Below are 22,219 nucleotides of genomic sequence, written 5' to 3' on the forward strand. Positions count from 1 at the left end.
TCACCAGATAGGAATATGTCATCATCTGTCCATAACATTCAGAAGTTACAGTTACAGTGTTCCTGTTATCGTCTTGGTAAACGTGTTGACCAATAACATCTGTACTGGGTACAGCACACCAGTCACCTTGGAACTATGTAATGGTCTCTCTTGCATTAGTTTTGGATTTTCACTGGCCCAGTAATGGCAGTTCTGCTGATTTACCGTGCCATTCAAATGAAAATGAGCTTCATCACTCATAAACAAAATAATGTTGTCATTTTGCTCATTTGTGGCCTGCATTTGTTGAACAAAATTTAGCTGCTGTACATAATCTTTCAGATTCAATTGTTGCACCATGGCCATTTGGTAGGGGTGAAATCCTAGATCTGTGTGCAAAGTATACCTTACTGAGACACTGCTGAGGCCCAGTTCAGCAGAATGTCTCCCTACCAGATCGACCAAGACTACAGATTATTGCTTGCCAAACACTTTCAACATGTTCTGCAGTGCATACGGAGCAAGGAGCCCCTGGTGGTTTTTTGTTCATCACTGTTTCTCATAAACAAAATGATTCAGCCCAATGTAAAATGGTGTTACAGGAACACTAGCATGTCTTGCAAGATTGAGATGGCGATGAAACTCATGCTAAACTGCAACAATAGGCTCATTATTGCGAGCAAACACACAGTGTTGGACAGTCCATGTCTCCCTGATCGTGACTAAACAATAAAGCAGGAGCTACCAAACATTGGACCACATCAGTCCTCCCACTCCTATTACCTGAGCCTGAATAAAATCTATTCTAAAAACATCCATCCTGTATGTCTCACCCTGACCGAAAATGATAGGGGACAGATCGCAGCCTCATCTTACTGCTTTTCCTGGTTCTGTCCAGTTGACACTCTCTCTCCTCACTTTCACAGACCTTATTTTGTCAAATATAATGAGTTATCTTGTTGTCGCAGCATATTTGCAAGCTTATCCCAATCTAAATTATCAGATAACTTTTCCTGGTCTACACATTGAGTGACTGTAGGACGAAACACGAGAACTTAGACAAAATTTCTAGTTGACGTAATGAATGGCACGTAGCTCTAAATAAATAATAAAAAACAGTAAGTTAATGTGGCTCTGTAGGAAAAATAACCCATACTGTTCAAATATAGCACTGGTAGAGTCCTGCTTTCCACAGTAATGTTATTCAAATATTTAGACATTAGATTACAAAGTGATATGAAATGGAATGAGCATGTGAGGACTGTGATACGAAAGGTAAATATTCAACTTCAGTTTATCGGGAGTGTTTTAGGAAAGTGTGGTTCATCTCTGAAGGAGACTGCATGTAGGGTGCTGATTCGACATATTCTTGACTACTGCTTGAGTGTTTGGGATCTGTAACCAATGTGCATTCCGTGTGCATACCGGGTGGAGTCATTTCAGATGTGGAAAGGGTCCTCCTGCATGCCATGAAGAGCACAGGGTGCAGCCAACTGCAGGTGGTTGCTCACCTCGGTACCATTGAAGTGTGTCACTTTCGATCAAAAGAGATTTTCTCTGGTTTCGAGCGGCTAACAGAAGTGGTAAAGGCTGCCAGTCTTGCTTGCAAGATGAAAGCAGAGCTGACCATTTGCAGCACACGCCCGATTCCGGACCTCTGGTACAGAGCCAAGTGGAGGGTCTGAATCAGAGGCTCAGACAGTTATGTGACCATGTAGGCTGCAAGATTCCTCGACTTGCGCCAAAGGGTGGTTGGGTTTGAGGTTCCAGTGAATAGGTCAGCTGTCCACTATATGCAGGAGGTGGCTACATGGGTAGCAGGGGCTGTGTGGAGTGGACTGGGCGGTTTTTTAGGTTAGAGGAATCTCGGGAAAACACAAGAAGGGCTTCAGTCACAAAGAGTGCAGGCTGAACACAGGAAGAATGTAGATACAGGAACCATTGGTCTAAGAGTTGTAAATTGCTGTAGCTGTGTTGGGAAAGTACCAGAGCTCCAAGTGCTAATAGAAAGCACTGATGCTCAAATCTTTATAGGCACTGAAAGCTGGCTAAAGTTGGATATAAGCTCAGGCGAAATTTTTGCGAAGAACCTAACCATGTTCTGAAAAGATAGGCTAAACACCGTTGGCAGTGGCGTGTTTGTTGTTGTCACAGGTAGTTTAACTTGTCGCGAAATTGAAGTAGATACTTCCTGTGAGTTTGTGTGGGCAGAGGTCATTGTTGGCAACTGGAATGAAATAATAATTGGATCCTTTTACCGACCTCCCAGTTCAGATGATACAGTTGCTGAAAGGTCCAAGAAAACATAACAGTTGCTGAAAGGTCCAAGAAAACATACCTGACTCATACGATAATAGTTTGTGGTGACTTTAATTTACCCCCGATATCTTGGCGAAAATACATGTTTAATTCTGAAGGTATGCGTAAAATATCATCCGAAATTGTGCTAAATGCATTCTCTGAAAATTATTTCGAGCAGTTAGTTCATGAGCCCAAGCAAATAATAAACGGTTGTGAAAACACACTTGACCTGTTAGCAACGAATAATCCTGAGTTAATAACAAGCATCAAAACCGAATTAGGGATTAGTGAACACAGGGTTGTTGTAGCGAGATTGAATATTGTAATCCCCAAATCCTTGAAAAATAAGTGAAAAATATACCTATTCAAAAAAGCAGATAAAAATTCACTTTACGTCTTCCTGAGAGACAATCTCCACTTATTCCAAATTAATAATATAAATGTAAACCAGATGTGGCTTAAATTCAAAGAAATAGTATCAGCAGCAATTGAGAGATTTATACCAAATAAATTAACAAAGAATGGAACTGATCCTCCTTGGTACACAAAACGGGTTAGAACACTGTTGCAGAAACAACGAAACAAACATGCCAAATTTAAACAGACGCAAAATCCCCAAGATTGGCGGTCCTTTACAGAAGCTCAAAATTTAGCCCGGAGTTCAACGCGAGGTGCTTATAACAGTTTCCACAACGAAACTTTGTCTCAAAACCTGACAGAAAATCCAAAGAGATTCTGGTTGTATGTGAAGTATGTTAGCGGCAAGAAACAATCAATGCCTTGTCTGCACGATAGCAATGGAAATATTATCGACATCACTGCTGCCAAAGCAGAGTTACTAAACACAGCCTTCCGAAATGCCTTCACAAAAGACGACGAAGTAGATATTTCAGAATTCGAATCAAGAACAGCTGCCAACATGAGTAACATAGAAGTAAATATCCTCGGAGTAGTGAAGCAACTCAAATCACTTAATAAAAGCAAGTCTTCTGGTCCAGACTGTATACCAATTAGGATCCTTTCCGAGTATGCTGATGCATTAGCTTTATACTTAACAATCATATACAACCGTTCGCTTGACGAAAGATCCGTACCCAAGGACTGGAAAGTTGCACAGGTCACACCAATATTCAAAAAAGGTAGTAGGAGTAATCCACTAAATTACAGGCCCATATTCTTAATGTTGATATGCAGCAGGATTTCAGAACATATATTGTGTTCAAACAATGAATTACCTATTGACACACAGTCAGCATGGGTTTAGAAAACATCGTTCCTGTGAAACACAACTAGCTCTTTATTCACATGAAGTACTGAGTGCTATTGACAAGGGATTTCAGGTCGATTCTGTATTCCTGGATTTCTAGAAGGCTTTTGACACTGTACCACACAAGCGGCTCGTAGTGAAATTACGTGCTTATGGAATATCGTCTCAATTATGTGACTGGATTTGCGATTTCGTGTCAGAGAGGTCGCAGTTCTTAGTAACTGATGGAAAGTCATAGAGTAAAACAGAAGTGATTTCAGGCGTTCCCCAAGGTAGTGTTATAGGCACTTTGCTGTTCCTTATCTACATAAATGATTTGGGAGATAAGCTGAGCAGCCGTCTTCGGTTGTTTGTAGATGACACAGTCATTTATCGACTAATAAAGTCATCAGAAGGTCAAAACAAACTGCAAAACGATTTAGAAAAAATATCTGAATGGTGCGAAAAGTGGCACTTGGCCCTAAATAACGAAAAGCATGAGATCATCCACTTGAATGCTAAAAGGAACTCGTTAAACTTAATTTACACGATAAACCAGTGTAATCTAAAAGCCATAAATTCAACTAAATACCTAGGTATTACAATTACGAACAACTTAAATTGGAAAGAACACATTGAAAATGTTGTGGGGAAGGCTAACCAAAGGCTGTATTTTGTTGGCAGGACACTTAGAAAATGTAACAGACTTATTAAGGAGACTGCCTACACTATACTTACCCGTCCTCTTTTAGAATACCGCTGTGCGGTGTGGGGTCCTTACCAGATAAGACTGACGGAATACATCAAAATGTTCAAAGAAAGGCAGCATGTTTTGTATTATCGCGAAATATGGGAGAGAGTGTCACAGAAATGATGCAGGATTTGGGGTGGACATCATTAAAAGAAAGGTGTTTTTCATTGCGACAGAATCTTCTCATGAAATTCCAATCACCAACTTTCTCCTCCGAATGTGAAAATATTTTGTTGACACTGACTTACATAGGGAGAAACGATCACCACAATAAAATAAGGGAAATCAGAGCTCGTACGGAAAGATACAGGTGTTCATTCCTTCCGTGCGCTATACGAGATTGGAATAATAGAGAATTGTGAAGGTGGTACGACGAACCCTCTGCTAGGTACTTAAATGTTATTTGTAGAGTAACCATGTAGGTGTAGATGTAAATGTACAAGGTTGGATTGCAGGACGACATCGAAGCAACTCAGAGGGGGGGGGGGGGGGGGGGGCTGCTAGATTTGTTACCAATAGATTCAAACAACATGTAAGTGTTATGTAGGTGATTTGGGAACCCAAATCGGAGTCTGTGCAGGACAGGCAATTTTCTCATCGAAGAACACTAATGAGAAAATTTAGAGAACCAGCATTTGAAGCTGAATGCTGAATGATTCTGCTGCTGCCAACATACATTGCACATGAGACCAAAAAGATAAAACACAAGAAATTAAGGATCATATGGATGCATAGAGAGAGTTGTTTTTCACTCATTCTGTTTATGAGTGGAACAGAAAAGGAAATGACAAATAAAGGTACAAAGTACCCTCTGCCACGTGCCATAAGTGGATTGCAGAGTATTGGTGTAGATGTAGAAATACATCTGTGGGTCTCTTCCCATTTCAATAATCATCTCCTAAAATATGCAAGATTCTTGTTGCATCTCTTGTTCTTGTATTTGATTTAATACCTAATTGTTCTTAAGCCAAATTCTCCTACACATTTTTTGCAGTCTTTTATTAAGATGCTTAATATAATGTTGGCTGCAAAAGTTTATTTAACAGACATCCACAGCTAAATAACTTCATGTTGAGTAAAAACATTGCTGAAGCTGTATGATTACTTTGTTTCAAAAACACAACCAGTTTTGTAACATTAGTTACATCATCGGGTGATGTTACTTACAACATGATACTGGAGTACATTTGATGTTAAACTTTTCCAGCTGCTGAAATTTTGCTACATTCTGAAAGTCATGTCGCATGCCATGGAGCCTGCAGTCAGTCACGACGATGTCCTGTACTCCTTGCGTCGGATTCGGTAGTACAGTGGTTCCAGCTATTGGATCCCCTTCTGCATTTGCTTTTCATCGGGGGTGGCATGAATTTTAGAATGGAGTAAAATTATAGGAATTTAATATCAAATGGACTGTGCAGAATCATGTTGTAATTGACTTCACCTGATGAGGTAACTGTCGCTACAAAACCGGTTGTGCTTTTGAAATACAGCTGCAGCAGCGTTTTTATTCAGAATGAGTGGTGGCTGCATTTGAAATGAGACTGACTGTCCTGTGCTCACTGTATTTCTTTGTTTTCTGTTTATTTGGTACTGGAATCATTACTGTTGTCAGAAGGTCCTTTTCCATTAACCACTGTCATATTTTGTGGTACATAATCCCAATATTTCTCGTACTCCTTCTTGGTTCAAACCTTTAGTATTTCTCCTGATGTCATATCTGTACCTATGGTTGTCCCATTTTTCATTGCAGAGGTTACTCTCTTTACTTCTATCATTATGACTGTTGGTCCTTTCTCACACTCACCTGCACTGTTCAAGGATTTGAATGTCAGAGTTGTAGCTGTTCTAAATAGTTTTCCAGTCTCCAGACGACATCTTGTGATCTTTGTACACTGTGTTGTCTTTATTCATAATTTCTGTCGTAGCCCCTCCCAGTCTGTTTTGATCCCATGTTGCACTCTTCATTCTGTCATACAGTACAATATATTTTCCCTTCATCTCCAGTTCTTCAGTTGCATCACACTGCTCATTCAGCCATTTTTATCCTACCCTGCTCTGTTTCCCTATGCAATTCATTATTCAGCATGTGGTATATCTTTCCTGCACCTCCATTGTTCTTCTTTATGAATTTTCTCTCTCCTCCATCATGGAAATCATTTCTGTAACTCATGGCTTTTTCTTTTCCCGTCTCCGATTACATATACTATACTTTTCTGCCCTACTTTCATGCTTCCTTCTTTCAGCATATTACAATATTTGTTGACATTATCAGGTGGTTCTTTGTCTTGTAAAGTGTTAATAAGCTCAGGTGATAGCATTTTCGTAATTCTTTCTTTCCTTGATATTATCTCTTCTAGGTCCCATTTTATTACAGCAGCCTCCTCCAGTTTTTTACATTTTTATTTATTATTTTGTCATAATCAAATTGTGGTTACTATTAATAGCTGCAGATGATCATTGTGTTCTTTCTTAATTCCATTTCTGTATCTTTCTTCCACCAGTATAAAATCAGTGTGGCTTCTGTAGTCATCCTCTGGCGATTTCCAAATGTAGATATTCCTATTTCCTTTCTCATAATTAGTCACACTCCATTCCTTCATTGTATTTGTCTTCTTTAGTAGTAAATTACATAACATTTGTGGGATATTCTGTCAGTTGTTGGAGAAAAATAGACATATTAAAAACTTGAGTACACAGTATTGATGTCCCACAACAATATTTAGTTAATAGTTCGTTACAGTCCAACTTTCGACTTCTTAGGCCATTGTCAGATAAGTTAATACTAGTAGCCCACACAACTTCAATGAGACTTAATAGCTGTACAAAGATCATTGATTGTTGTACAAAGATATGTGTTGTTTTATGACTATCAGTACAAAACACAAGCATAATGTAATACCAAAAGAAACTTTGAACAAGTAGATATTATATTACAGTACATTCACAGATTGAAAGTATTTGAATGTGTAAGCAAAATACAGTGTACTAATGAGTATTGACATGGACAACTATGTTTTATGGGCAAACGACTGACTGTGATAAACAGGCCAAAAACAGGATGTAGAGGGAGGGAGGGGGAGAGTGGAGTCTAAGGAATGTGGGTGAGAAATAGTTACAGCAAACATATTATCTAATGGTGAGAGAATTATTAACTAGCTGCTATTACTTTAATAAGGGTGAGTGATGAAACTGTGTTTGCATATTAAGGACCGGTCAGAAACCATTGGTTCATGTTTATTAATGGATAGAATTTTGAGTAATGTCAGTTTTCTGCCTTGAGTTCCTCTGTAGAGAACATCACATTTAACATCATGTGAATGACATCCATTCACAGCATGTTCAACACAGGTGGAATCTTTCGTTTTCAGTCTCCAACTCCTTCCATGCTCAGACAGTTTAGTAGTTAAAGACTTACCTGATTGACCTACATATAATTTGCCAAGCAGATTGCAGGAAGTCTTATACATTCCACTATGTTCAAAAGGTGAACTCTTATCTTCACAGTTGACCTGAATGTAGGTAACACTGTCCCTTTTGTAAAAAGTTGCAGTATATTTGCTAGATTTTAGTTTCTTGGCAAGTATCTGTAAAGTCATACCTAAGTATAGCATGGGGGCCCATTTATGTTATCAATGTGTTTCTGTGCTGTCTAAGGAAGATAAAGGAATACTGTTACACTCTGTCTCTTGTTTGTGCAGAGTATGTTGTCAGTTAGGGTAGGACTATAACCATTGCTGTATGCTGCTTCTTTGAGTGTTCTCAATTTATTTTCAAAATCTGGGTTGGCCCGTGATACAGAAAGTGGGCGGTGCAACATGAAGTGGAAGGCTGCATATTTGTGTGTTATGGGATGTGCCTGTTGAAGTTACATTCCTGTATATCTTAACACTGTAGCATGGTAATGTAATAGCTGAGGTCTAAAATGGTCATAGATTCTCCTCTTAACTCCATTGTAAACTTAATTTTATTGTGGTGTGAATTCAAATATTGAAAAATGTATTTGATTTTCAGGTGGTGCATGTGTCCACAAGCACAGTACATCATCTACTTACCTAGTTCAGTGTTGTATTTTAGAACTTAGAGGCTCTTTATCTAAAAATAATTGTTCAAATCAAACAATGGATAATCAAGAAATTGTTCAAAATTATTCATTAACACTTCAGCTAATAAGGGGTCCACTGTTAACCTATCTGAATGACTGTACAGTTTTTTGAAAATGGAAATAATTATACTTTAAACATGTCTCAGTAGACAGCCTTATATTTTCTGTCTTCACTGCATTTTGGATATTGGACTATGCAAATGATGTCCTGTGCATGTGGACAGGTACCAACGGACAATTAAATATATTTTGCAACAGTAGGATTCACATCACAGTGAAATTAAGTTTACAGTGGAATTGGGAGGAGTCTCTATGAACATTGTAGACCACAGCTTTGACATTAGTAAGCAACATAGTGTATTTAAGATATACAGGAAAGTAACTGCAACAGCACATTAACACTGGCCATTTTCCAGCATCCCCTAACACACAAATATGCAGCCTTCCTCTCCATGGTGTGCTGCCATACATCCAAATACTTTTAGACTTTGAATGTACTGTAGTGTAAGATTTATATGATAAGAGTTTCTTTGGGTATTACATTACATGTGTCTTTTGTATTGATAGTCATAAAATGCCACATATCTTTGTACAACAATCACCAACCTTTTTACAGCTGTGAACTCTCATTAAAGCTGTATGGGCTACCTGTTTAGTGTTAACTTATCTTACAATGGCATAGGAAGCTGAAAATAGGTTCATAATGAACTATTGACTATTATTGTGGAACATTAATATTGTGTATTCAAGTTTTTGATAGTCTGTCACATATTTATATGACTACAGTTTTGTACATCCATCCTATCTGATACCCCAACAACTCCTCCCAGATTCATGCTTATTTCCCACCTCTCTCCTAAATTTTTCTAGTTTTTCTGCTTGCAGCAGTGTTCTGACATTCCAGATATCAAACCTAGTTACAATATTGTGTCTCCTTTCAAGTTGTCCCCTCCACCCCACCTACCACCGCCTCCCCTCTGGTTATTGATTTAACATGAGAGGAAAGCATATTTTGCATCACACTGTTTTACGCAGGAAGGGCAGACTACTTTTACACACTTCTTCAAGCCAAGTGCATGTTTTAGGATATCTTATTTATTGGGATCAGGGCTACAATATCAAGAGTACCCTGGTGAAGATATCTTCAGAAATAAACCATACAAATGTTTAATTTGTTTATATTTTGGGGTGTTGTGATCAGCCCCAATTGAAAAGTTTTGTGTGAAGGGTTCAACATGGATTAGATCAACTGTGTATGGGATCAAATATAGGTTTGGCCTCTGTTTAGGTTATTAACTAGTGGGTTTATGCGAAGCATGACCCACATCTTAATAGGAATGAGAAAAGGAAGTTGGCTGAGTTGATAGCAGTATCTGTAAAGGGGGACACTGACACCTATGGGTTTACCCTTGAAGTCACAGGCGTGAGGACAGCACATTTTAAGGGACAACTCAAGATTCAGGTTGATAGTATTAACACTTTGCCATCCGGCAACACCACAGTGGTTTCACACGAAATAGCGGTGAACGGCCGGCGACACCACAGTGGTGCCATGTGCATAGTATCGCTCAGTGGCTGGTGACACCACAGTGATGTCATCAGCATGGTATTGCTCAGTGGCCAGCGACTGCACTTTTGTATCTTGTGCATTCTGTTGGTGTTTTGTTTAGGTAACAATAAGTTACACACCTCAACAAGTTTTTTGTTTTTATAAGTACTTGTGCGCTTTCATCATGGAAGGCGAAAGAGAAGATATGATTATTTACAATGAATGTGCGGAGCAAAACTTGTAAGTTTCCACTACATCGCGTACGTCTCATCATGATCTGGTTGACAGACTTTCTGGTCACCTAAACCAACACCAACGACTAGGCCTACATATTCTGAAACGATAAACAAAAATGAAGAAACTGTCATGTATGTTCCAAAAACAAAAAAAAGAACAACAGAATTACTGTGCAAGTCTTGTGGAGTTGTGTTACATCGTGGAGACTGTTTTGCTGCATATCATATGAAAGAGAAATGCTAAGTACCAAAGACAATGCAAATAAACAAATATATGAAACAAACAAATTTTGTATTTATTTACGTGTGTATATCTTCGAAATTTCATGAAAGAAGGGGAACAGGGTTGAGAACTTATGACAACTAACGATGAGATTAGTAAAACCTAAGAATATATATAATCTCTAGATACTGTCAAGAATGACCAGTGACACACCAAGTAATCTGAATTAGTGTTTGTTTTATTTAAAAACATTTAAGAGTTTTCACATAAAAAATTCAGAGTCATTACTTTATAGCATGGCCACATACATGAAAAATATGTCTTCATTATTTTTGTTCTTGTTAACATTTATTGAATAAGCGCCCTGAAACTTTTCTGTTCTTTTGCATCTGATGCAAGAAAGAATCATTTGGGAACTATAAAAAAAAATGTTTTGCTCTATTTCAGAGTTTTATATTTGGTGACAAGGATGTATATTTATTTTCTATTCAATGTTATTTCTTTATCATGAAGTCTAAAAGTGAAATTGTAGTTTACCATTATGTGAAGTGAAAGATTGCTGACTACTCATGAATGTCGTTAGATCTATACTACTATACAAAACACTGAAGTGCTTAGCAGAGGGTACTTGAAATGGTACCAGATGTTGAGTTTTCTTGCTCTTCAAATCTCATCTGGAGCACATAAAGAATTACAAATTAATGTCTGTTTGTGTGCTGTAATTAGAGTACTTTTATCTTAATATTCCTTATGGGAGCATTACTTAGGGAAATGAAGAATATGTATAGATTATTCACTTAATACTGTTCTCAAAACTTTGGAAGTGGGCTATCACAGGATAATTGGTGTCTGTCTTGAAGTGTGTGCCAATTCAGGTTTTTAAATATTTCTGCGACATTCTCCCATGATTCAAACAAAATTGTGGCCACTTTGCTGCCCTCCTTTGCATATGCTTGATGTCCCCCATTACTCAGATTTAGTATGGGTATCTCATGCTTGAACAACATTCTAAATTGGATCATACAATTGATTTGTAAGGAGTCTCCTTTTTACTAAGCATTTACTGAACATTTAAAACTAGTAGCACCACTTTGAAATCTTAACAATATATGGCTGGGTATTTGTGCAACTTTTTTCCGATACTACTTCAGTATGGGTGACTGCAGTATCTGCAGAAAGTTTGAGGTTACTATTTATGTTGTCTGCCTGGTTATTTACATACAGTATGAACAAGAGGGATCCAATTACGCTGCCATGGGGCATGGCTAAATTTACTTCTATCTTCAATTGTCCATTTGAAATAAGATTCTATGCCCTACTTTTTAAGAAATCCTCAATCCACTCACAAATTTTGTTTGTCATTCAATATAATCATTTTTGTTATTAATCAGTAGTGTGGTGAAATTATTTTCACTCATCAAGAAATACTCCAGTCGGCTGATTTCTTTCATCCATGGGTTTCAGGATGTCTTTTGAGAAAAGTGCAAATTGTGTTTTGAATGTTTGATGTCATCGTAATCCATGCCAGTTGCAGAGGAGGAGGACATTCTGTTCCAAGATACGTCACTAATGTTTTAGCTCAGAATATGTTCTAGGGTACAACAAAAGATGGCTATCAATGAGATAGTATTATAGTTTTGTGGATCACTTTTGCTACCCTTCTTGTCAACAGTTGTGATGTGTACTATCTTCCAGTCACAGGGCATGGTTTTTTTGTCCAACTGGTGTATGCTATATTATGATTAAAATGAGAGCTAACATTGCTGCAAATGCTATATAGAATCCAACAAGGATTTCATTGGACCGAGGAGCCTTCTTGAGTGCCAAATGCGTTGCATTAATCATAACTCTGTAGTCTAGTGTTTTGTTCTTCACTGGACCAGGAATGACCATAATAGTGTTAATAACTTAAAAAGGTGAGGGACAGGCATAGAATCAAGAGACTACATCAACTAAGTTACTGTACATACTAGTCATCATTAATAGAGAACTATTAAAGTGCAGATCATTACTAACAACCCTCAATGAATAGGTATGTCAGTGCAGTGAACTGGAACTTGAAAAGTCGTCACAGAGCTTTTGATAGAAATTGAAGATAAAAAAGCAAAAAAGACAGAGTGAAGTGTGCATATCTCCTGGAGGAGTGAAAATAAAATAAATATTTGAGAAATTATCAAAATTAGAGACTGGGGTTAACAGAAACATAGGTGATTAGAAGAAAGAGAGAACTTAATTAGTTCAGGAGAGTAAAGAAAAAAAGAATTAAGAACAGGTGAAGCAAAGAGATTAGTAGAGGTTGCGGGATCATTTCTTTGTCTGTAGTTTTGAAAGAAAGGAATTGAAGTTGCAAACGTATGACCTGTCTAGTAATATAGAGTAACCTAGCCAAAGTCTATATTATCACTTCTTATGCATTAGATTTTTTGTCCTTATGTATTTCAAAAGTGATTTTATAAAAGTGGATTGGACACATGCATAATAGGATCTCCCTACAAATACAAGAACCATGAGGTAGGAAAGGCTTCTTGTGAACAAAAGTGTAAAGGTGAACCCCCATCTTTCCCTGTTTTATGTGTTTTAAAACTTTTAATAGCTTATGAATGAATGTATATGTATGAATTTTCACATTTGCGTACCTGTCTGAAATGATTTGGCTGTTTTTTCTTTGACATTTGGAAAAATAGTTCTATCTTAGTGTTACACCAGGAGCATTTCTGACATTGTATTTTTGTGTGGCTTAATTATGGAGCAGATGATCTTCACTTATGCTATCTGTGGCATGCTTACCAAAATCCTGCTTCTTTAATCTAATACAAATATACATTTCTTTTCCAGAAATATGCAGATGATGCTGTCTTCATTGCTGCATCATACAGGCTACAATGAACAGCTGTATAAGCCTTCTTTAGTTGGGGGTGGTCTCTATGGGTTAGGTAACCGATCCTGTGGTCTTGAGATGCCTAGCCGTAGTGCCATGCCATCAATCTCTCGTTTACAGCAACATATTGAATGGGCATGGAGTCAGGGCTTTGATCTCCAGGGGAGTGAACAGCTTGGAGGAAAACTCTTCAATACACGAAAGTGGATTGGAGCAACTGAAGTAGTCACAGTTCTTTCTTCCCTTAGGATACGGTAAGTTCAACTAATGTATTTGGCATGCTTACTTTATATATAAACAACAAAACCTGCCACAAATTCAGTGTTAAACTGCAGATTATTGACCGCTTTAGATAAGAGTGTATATTGTATCCCCTTTTGATAGCTTCTCAGGATAAGAATCTATTAAAATATTCTGTATCCTGTGAAAACTTGTGTTCATTATGATGCTGTTTGGATTGTTGTCATTTGTTGACATCAACCATAAAAGTGTCCATCCAATTGTGGAAAGTTAGTCGGCATTGTCCACTCTTCTAACATAGCTAAAGAAAATGTAACAGCATGACAATTAAATTTAATGTTAGGTGAAAAAGTGGAGGTTTTGTTTGTGTGTGTGTGTGTGTGTGTGTGTGTGTGTGAGAGAGAGAGAGAGAGAGAGAGAGAGAGAGAGAGAGAGAGAGAGAGAGAGAGAAGTTTCATGTATTTATGTACTTACTTATCTAGAATTTCCCATGTACCAAAAAAAAAAGACTAATGTGTGTAGAGGAAAAGGGAACCTTTGAGTCAGTAAAGAACAAAGTTGCACAGGGAACCTTATGCTGAAGGTAAGACACTGTAGTATTGGATGAATTCAAAATTGAGTCTGGAGTGGAATAGATGGGTTAAGAGAAGACAGGAAATGTATTGGTAGTATGTAAGGAAATAAAGCACATCAAGGACTGTGAAAAATTATTTCTCCCTCCTCGTATATCCCAAGTCAGCTGTTATCACTTCTGTTTCATTCTTCTATGTTTTCTGTACCACAACCTTTTTATCTTATCCTACTATTGACTTTTTTTTATTAATCTGTTTCTCTACGATGCAATTACTTGACATCTGTCAAATTCTGAGAGAATAAAATAGGAGATATCAAACTAATTTAGTAACCAGTGTCAATGATACAGCTGCCAAAATCCCTTTTTCTTTTGTGTTAGTCATACAGATTGTGTTTCTGTGCCCTTTCATTTTTAATTGCATTGCTGAAAGAATCAAACTGACACTGATTAGACATAATAGAAAGATTTTTTAGAATTTGCAAACATTCTGAGTTCAATCTGAAAATAAAAATTTGCGTGGCAGAAGCACTTGAAATCTGCAAAAATTGCTTAATATACTGAAATCATCGGTGCCCTACTATAGTTGTCATATCATTTTTTGTGAAGTTTTTGGTCTCAGTTTATTCAGTTCTGTAACATGCATAGTTTAGTACATGTGTTATTCAGAAGAAACAGTAGACCAAAGACTATTTACAAGCCATTCACTGTGTTGACCTCTACCAGTTATTTATTTAAACCTCTTGTAGTTTATGTCTAGCTTACCTGCACCAATAGTTTCAAAATTATTTACTAGTTTTCATTTTGAGTTTATATCTCACAATCAGTTCTTTATTATGAATACTTTAATCTTATATTCATGATTTAAAAGTTGCCAACTTTATACTATAATTTATACTATTAGATAGCTAACTGCAGCCATCAGTTCCAACAATTAGAATGCAGAGTGTCTCTCCTAAGTTGCACAGTTGTACTGTGACAAGTTATTATTTAAGGTATTCAAGGGCATCTAGTTGTGTATAGAACAGTTTTATAATTTACTTTTCCTAGTATTTTTCTTCTGCTGAGTAACCACCTAGCTGGGATTAATAATTGTCAAATAAAAGTAAGTCAAAGCAAAAATCTTTAAGAATATTGAGGTGAACTTGACTCTTTTTCATTGTTCTGCAGCAGTTGAGTCGTCCTGTAAATTTCTTAAGTGATAATGGGCCAGAGAACACCTGATTGTCTACTAATGTGAAAAGTCAAAGAAAATTTCAGGTCTACACAAATTTATTTGATGTTACGCCAGACAGTTCAGTTTAAAATAATGCATTTTACAGGCACTCTCGCATGATTTCTTGTGGGTCTTATATACTCTCGCTAACAATTTGAACATTGTTGCGTATAGTAATTTTGATCATTACAATCACAGAAGTTGTTCAAAATGATAGAATTGTTGTAATTTGGAGATTACAATTAAAATACATGAAATAAAATACAAGGTCAATACATATTCATGGAGAAATAAATGAAATGATTCAGACATATGGCTGATTAGATTTTTTGTTAATGGCACTGCAACTGCATTATACCAAGTATATCCACCATGTTTCTTGCATCAATTATGAGTGCATTATTTTTTTAGTCTAGGCGGAATTTCGAAATTGTAATCCTGTAGCCTAAGTAAACATTTTGTTTAGATTGTCAGTTTTGTGTTTTGAATTACAGTAAGTATGTAGAAATTAGATGCCATTATATTAAATAATAATATAGCAAGTTGACAGTATGTCATAGTTGTTACATGTTTCTAATATAATAAAATACTGTATATTTGGTGCTTCCTTTAATGTCCTATTGTGTGTTAATGAAGAGTGCCAATTGCAATTAAACAAACTGATGATACATGCTCCCATCAATGGATGGACTCAATATTAACCAATACTTTTCCTTGAAGCTGTTGAAAATTATGTTGCAAAGCTCAAAAGGCATAATCACATATATGGGCCCTACCAAATGACTCAACAATCAATCAAGCAATCAATATTAGCCTCAAAAACTCTGAAAAAATATTTCACTATCTCTCTTGTAAGTATATGATCTGATGATGATATGTTAAGAAGTCAAAACCAGTAATGATACCACTTGTGTGACCCGAGATATGTAGAAAAGTAACTTTGTTTACAAGGTGTTATCTGCTTGCTCAAAAGACAGACTAAATTGGGATACAGTACTTTTATCATTCACAGTATGTGTTGACCTATTTTAGAGGTCAATAAATAGGTACTTGTTCTCTGGTTCAAATTTTTGTTTTTTTTATTTCCTGACCGGATTTGATAATAAATGAAAACTGCTATGGAGGGAACAGTAGGTTTTACGGTTTTACGGGGAGTTAATGACAAAATTATGTGATTGACAAAATACAAAATTGTAGTATTTTATGATTACAATATCAATATCATTTCGCAATTTAAAATCTGTCCCAAGACAGATGAGCTGTAGAATCTTGCCAAGTCTAAGAATACCTTCAGATGCTCTTTATTTCAGAGGCCTGGACATTTTCCCTTCTGGTAGAATCTTTTCAATAATATATGCAAAGTATCCCATGTTCATCCTGACTTCTAGATATGATAAACATTTGACCTACATGTATTACGATCTTCACCAAAAATTGGTAAGTGCATGGATGAATGTTGACAGCAATACATTCAACCCAATACACAAACTTTAAAATCAAAGCATTCTGTCTCAAACTAAAATATGTTTTTTTAATCCTCTTCTGCCAAAACAGTGAAACTTGTGACTATTCTGACGATAAGATGATCAGAAGATAGTAAGAGCAATGTGTTGTTGATAAATCCATCCTCTCTCTCTCTCTCTCTCTCTCTCTCTCTCTCTCTCTCTCTCTCCCCCCCCCCCCTCCCTCCCTCCCTCCCTCCCTCCCTCCCTCCCTTTCTCTCCCCCCCCCTCTCTCGCTCTCTTTCTCTCTCATTGCCAGAAAACTTCCAGGACTGATTTTTTATAGTATGTGTGTCCTTGAAATGACCTTGACTGTGTTTCCACACAAACTCACTAGGTGACAGGATTGTGCTTAGTAACACATTGTTTGGGTTATTGGTGCATTAGTTATAGTGACAGTAGATTCTAACTGTGGGAAAAGTGTAACATTGAGTCTTGTGCCAAACTTGGGAAAACCCATAGCAAAATGCGAACAGTGATTAAGCAAGCATGTGCATGCGAGGCACTTTCAAGAAGTCATGTTTTCAAATCACACAAAAGGTTTCATGAAGGCAGGGATTCAGTGCAAGATGATTGCAGAGCTGGTCACCTGCCCGCAGCACATAGCGATGCAAACAGGGAGTGTTTAAGGCAGTTATTGTGAGAAGACTCTCATGTAACTGACCGTATGATATCAAAAGAACTTAATTTGAACTGTGGTGTGTGTAATAAAATTTTACGTGAAGATTTAGGAAATGGAAACTTAATGAAAAACTCATTCTTCACACACTAACATAGAAACAAAAAGAGAAAAGATGAAGAATTTTTGCTTAACTGCTGAATAGTCAAATGTGATTCCACATTTCTGTCAAAGATTATTGGGGATGGAAAGTTGGTTCTACCAGTATGATCACAAGAAGTGTCCGAATGCTGAATGGCAGAGACCTGGATCACCAGCCTCAAAAAAAGTCAAATGACAACCTCTGAGAACAATGCCAATGTCGATTGCATTCTCTGATAGTAAAGGATTAGTTCACCATGAGTATGTTCCTCCAGGTCAAACAATGAACCAAACTCTTTACATAGAAGTCTTGAAATGTTTGCGACAAGCAATTATTTGTCACCACCCTGATTTTTGGCTTACTCAGGGTTGGTTCTTACTGCATGACAATGCGAGAACCCCTACTGCTTTATCTGTTGCCGAGTATGAGGCGAGACATTCTGTTATTGTCATCCCACATCCGCAATATTCGCCTGACGTCTCATGTTGAGATTTTTTCTCATTTCTGCAAGTGGGAAGGCAACTGAAAGGAAAGCTTCATCAAGATATTGGAGACAAATGAGCTTACAGGTGTTGCAGTTGAAAATTTCCCTTCTTGCTCTCATGACCTCCAGAAATGTTTGCACATGTGTATAGATATTCAAGGGGACTACTTTCATAGGAACTAAGGTCATTAATTGGTAAATTCAATTTTATATATTTTTTTAAAAGCCTGTCCTAGAACTTTATATATAAACCAGCATTGTGTGAAATCCCAATCTATTCTATATAATGCTGAGGTAATGTAAAGAATGCCTTGGTTTTAGGCAAACTATGAAATATAAGTTCTTTGTGAAAATGTTACATACTTTTCCTAGGCATGCTATACAGTTCATAGGCATTATATTTACACAATGGCACAAGATGAGAAGCCTTTGTTAATCAATATGCATTTGAGACTGAAAGAAGAAAACTATGAAATAAAGCTAAAGATATTCTTACCAGAAAAGAATGACAGCAGAACTGAGACTGAAGTACTTGTTACAATAAGTACTCACTTTGCATTTTGAACTTGTACATAGATTTCATGACTTGAAAAAGAATGTGACTACAATATTGTTATTGGTGAAATGCCAGGCAGAACAGGCACAACCTACTTATGAATTACACTTCATTTTCCTTTTTCAGTCAAAGCCACCTCAATTTATTTTATTTTATTTATTTATTTATTCATTTTTTCACATACAACTATTGAATACTTAAGCACTTCCCATGGCCTGAGAAGTCTGCAGTTGAGAGAGGTATTTTGTGGACAGGAATGTCTTCAGTTCTCAGTAAGGTGTACTCTGGCTTTGCAGCTGAACAGTGCTTCATATGGTGATCTGTTAATCCCAGAATGAAAAGCTCTCAGTATGGTGAATTCTGATCTTGGGTAGAGCTGCTTTTAAGATTCCTTCTGCAGTCCCAAGTTGGTAAAAGTCTTCTGTCACATTCGTAACAGTTGCTAACAGATTGCAGGAGTCACCCCATCCCCTGTCAACATCAAGATTGATACTCACACAGAGACGCACAAAGGCACAGGAGGATCTTTTTTGTAAAAATCCCTTTTCATTTTTTGGCCTGAATCTCAAACTTCATTTTCCTTTAAACAGCTTTCTTAATATTGAAGCAAACACTGCACAGAATGCTAACCCCATGATCTTCTATGTCATCGTTGTCATCATCTATAGGAGAATTTCTGTAGATGCCATGAACAGTTCGGTCACACTTTTGATATTTATGAACACTGCTGCTTTCTTTTAATCAGATGCAACAGATATTGGAAAAGAAGGATTTTTGGTGACCACAGAAATGGAAGGCTCTTTGATAATCATGGCTTCATCACTGCCGTAGTTTTCTCCATCATGGATTGCATTCTGATGTATGTATTCTGCAAGGAGCTGTGCCTCTTGCATTTATCATCTTGTCATTCTTTCTGCTGTTGTATTGTTTGTATGCGCCCTATATTTTTCCAGCTCTTCTTCACTCTTTACATCTAGTAAAACATTTTCTGGCAGGACATTGAGAGACCTGCTGTGGCTTTGCAGCCGAACAGAGCTTCATATGGTAGTCTGTTAATCCCAGAATGAAAAGCTCTGTTTTTGATAAGTTGGACGAACCGCAGTCTATCACTCCAGCAGTTAGTTTTCTCATCATGCACCCAAGCAAATGTCCTGACTTCCTCTTTCAGTGCCCCCCTGACTTTGTGAGAGGCACAGCGTACCATGAATGATCATCAAGGCTGATTACCACGTTGTTTGCAAATTACCTGCCGTTATGGCACTGTAGAATCTCTGGAGCACCAAGGAACATAAATATGTGGATGGTGTTGTAGGCTACCTCTTCTGCTGTCTTTGATTTCAGAGCCCTGAGAACTACAGACTTTGTGATTTGACCTTTGTAGATCATTATTAACTTGTATCCCTATCAGGATGGGACTAAAAATTGATGAGATTGACCTTACAGTGGGAACTGAATTAAAAAGGCTTGACGACAACACCTTTTTAACATCTTTTTGCTTCTTCAGGCAAGGCTCACAGAGGTGAATGTACAGCTCAGTATCAGAATGGGTGATGGTCTTATACTTGGACGAAAGTTCTTTCCATGTCCTTCTCACCCTCCATGAAGCCAAGTGGGCCCTATGGAGCATGTCAAATTATTCAGAGTCCTCGACCTTCTTTAACAGGATATATCAACTTAGTCTTAATCTCGACCACCATTACATCATAGTATTTCAACAGCCAGTGGTCTCATGGTTCCTTCTTCATGGTCACTTGCATTTTTCATGTTATTGGCTAACTTTTGGTAACTGGTTTCTCTTAGAAAAACACGGTTTCTAGCAGCATTGGCTCTTATGTGAGATAATTAATCACAGATCCGCCATTGCATGTCAGCATGGTGTGATTCTGTCTTGGCACTACACTTCCTTCCAATTTGTTGAGCCAATAACAACGGAAAAGGGTGGTCGGAGAGTGCCTGTGGAAATTCAGCTGGATGCTATACACTGCAAAACTATTATGGCGATATCTGTGACATGATAGTTGGACATCATACAACAATAGGTTGTCTTTGCAACCATTTAACAAATATCCCAACACCCTCACAGACAGTGTTGGCGTGAAAAAAATGGTGGGATTATGCATATTATATGCTTTGGCAGCTGACAGTCTGGCAAAATATGCTATGCCTAGGCAATGTATAAAATATCTGTCTTTTGATACGTTTAGCATTCGATTTTAGGCATTCGGTACATTACCTTTTTTATATTCTGTTTGATTAGGTTATTCCTTCTAAGCTTTTTTTTTTTTGTGAAGCTGGGTTAGGTGTTCAGTCAATTTAGTTTTTCTTTTATATATATATATATATATATATATATATATATATATATATATATATATATATATATATATATATATATGACGATGTAAATAAAACAGAAAGAAACTTCCACATGGGAAAAATATATTAAAAACAAAGATTCCAAGACTTACCAAGCGGGAAAGCGCCGGCAGACAGGCACATGAACAAAACACACAAACACACACACAGAATTACGAGCTTTCGCAACTGGCAGTTGCTTCGTCAGGAAAGAGGGAAGGAGAGGGAAAAATGAAAGGATGTGGGTTTTAAGGGAGAGGGTAAGGAGTCATTCCAATCCCGGGAGCGGAAAGACTTCCCTTAGGGGAAAAAAAGGACAGGTGTACACTCGCACACCCACACACATATCCCAATTATTATGTGTGTGTGTGTGTGCGAGTGTACACCTGTCCTTTTTTTCCCCTAAGGGAAGTCTTTCCGCTCCCGGGATTGGAATGACTCCTTACCCTCTCCCTTAAAACCCACATCCTTTCATTTTTCCCTCTCCTTCCCTCTTTCCTGACGAAGCAACTGCCAGTTGCGAAAGCTCGTAATTCTGTGTGTGTGTTTGTGTGTTTTGTTCATGTGCCTGTCTGCCGGCGCTTTCCCGCTTGGTAAGTCTTGGAATCTTTGTTTTTAATATATATATATATAATGTTAATCAGTTATCAATGTCATTTTCTCTTTCATTTCTTAAGTATATGCTCATTGGATTTTCATTCAGTCCAGTATATTTTTGTCCCTCTTCTCAATATCCATATCTCTATTGCATCATTTTTTTCTTTTCTTGTTTCCTCAGAGCCTACCATTCTCAATCTTAGCTTCACATGCTCCAAATAAATGTCTTGATGAATATCTCAAGATCACCAAATTTAAAAACTTCGCTCCATTAAATATGATCTCTGTTCCAGGGTATCAGTACAGGCTTGTTTCTCTCAGCATTAAGAAATTTGTTTAGCTCTGAAATTATCATTTTGTTTCTCTGCTGTTACTAATGTATCAGCGCGAGGTTTATTCCCTATTCAATAATTTCCAAAGTTAACATTTTGCTTAGCACATTCCATACAGCCTGTCACGTGTACTGGAATGGTTAGTTAAAAAATGGAATGTGTTCCTTCACGTATGCTATCTACATATATCCACTTATTGTTCCTGAACTTTGCAAAAGTATACCCTGATTTTCTTATAAAAGGTCTTCTGGTGGCTTGCTTTCATACCAATTTTTTTGTCTTGCTTCCTTACTTTTATAATTTCTCCATCCTTTCATACCTCTTTTGTAATCTTCCTTAA

The 22,219-nt window shown here is 37.3% G+C and overlaps 1 protein-coding gene across 6 annotated transcripts in view; it reads left to right on the forward strand.

Moving 5' to 3' along the window:
- LOC126334860 (zinc finger-containing ubiquitin peptidase 1-like) overlaps nucleotides 1-22,219 on the forward strand; it is a 334,584-nt gene that overhangs the window by 128,744 nt on the left and 183,621 nt on the right. For all 6 annotated transcript variants that reach the window (XM_049997541.1, XM_049997543.1, XM_049997544.1 and 3 more), the window contains exon 7: nucleotides 13,223-13,519. In XM_049997541.1, coding sequence (XP_049853498.1) covers nucleotides 13,223-13,519 — 297 coding nt within the window. The remainder of the gene's footprint in view (nucleotides 1-13,222; nucleotides 13,520-22,219) is intronic.

This window comes from Schistocerca gregaria, chromosome 2 (assembly GCF_023897955.1).
Source record: "Schistocerca gregaria isolate iqSchGreg1 chromosome 2, iqSchGreg1.2, whole genome shotgun sequence".
Lineage (NCBI taxonomy): Eukaryota > Metazoa > Arthropoda > Insecta > Orthoptera > Acrididae > Schistocerca > Schistocerca gregaria.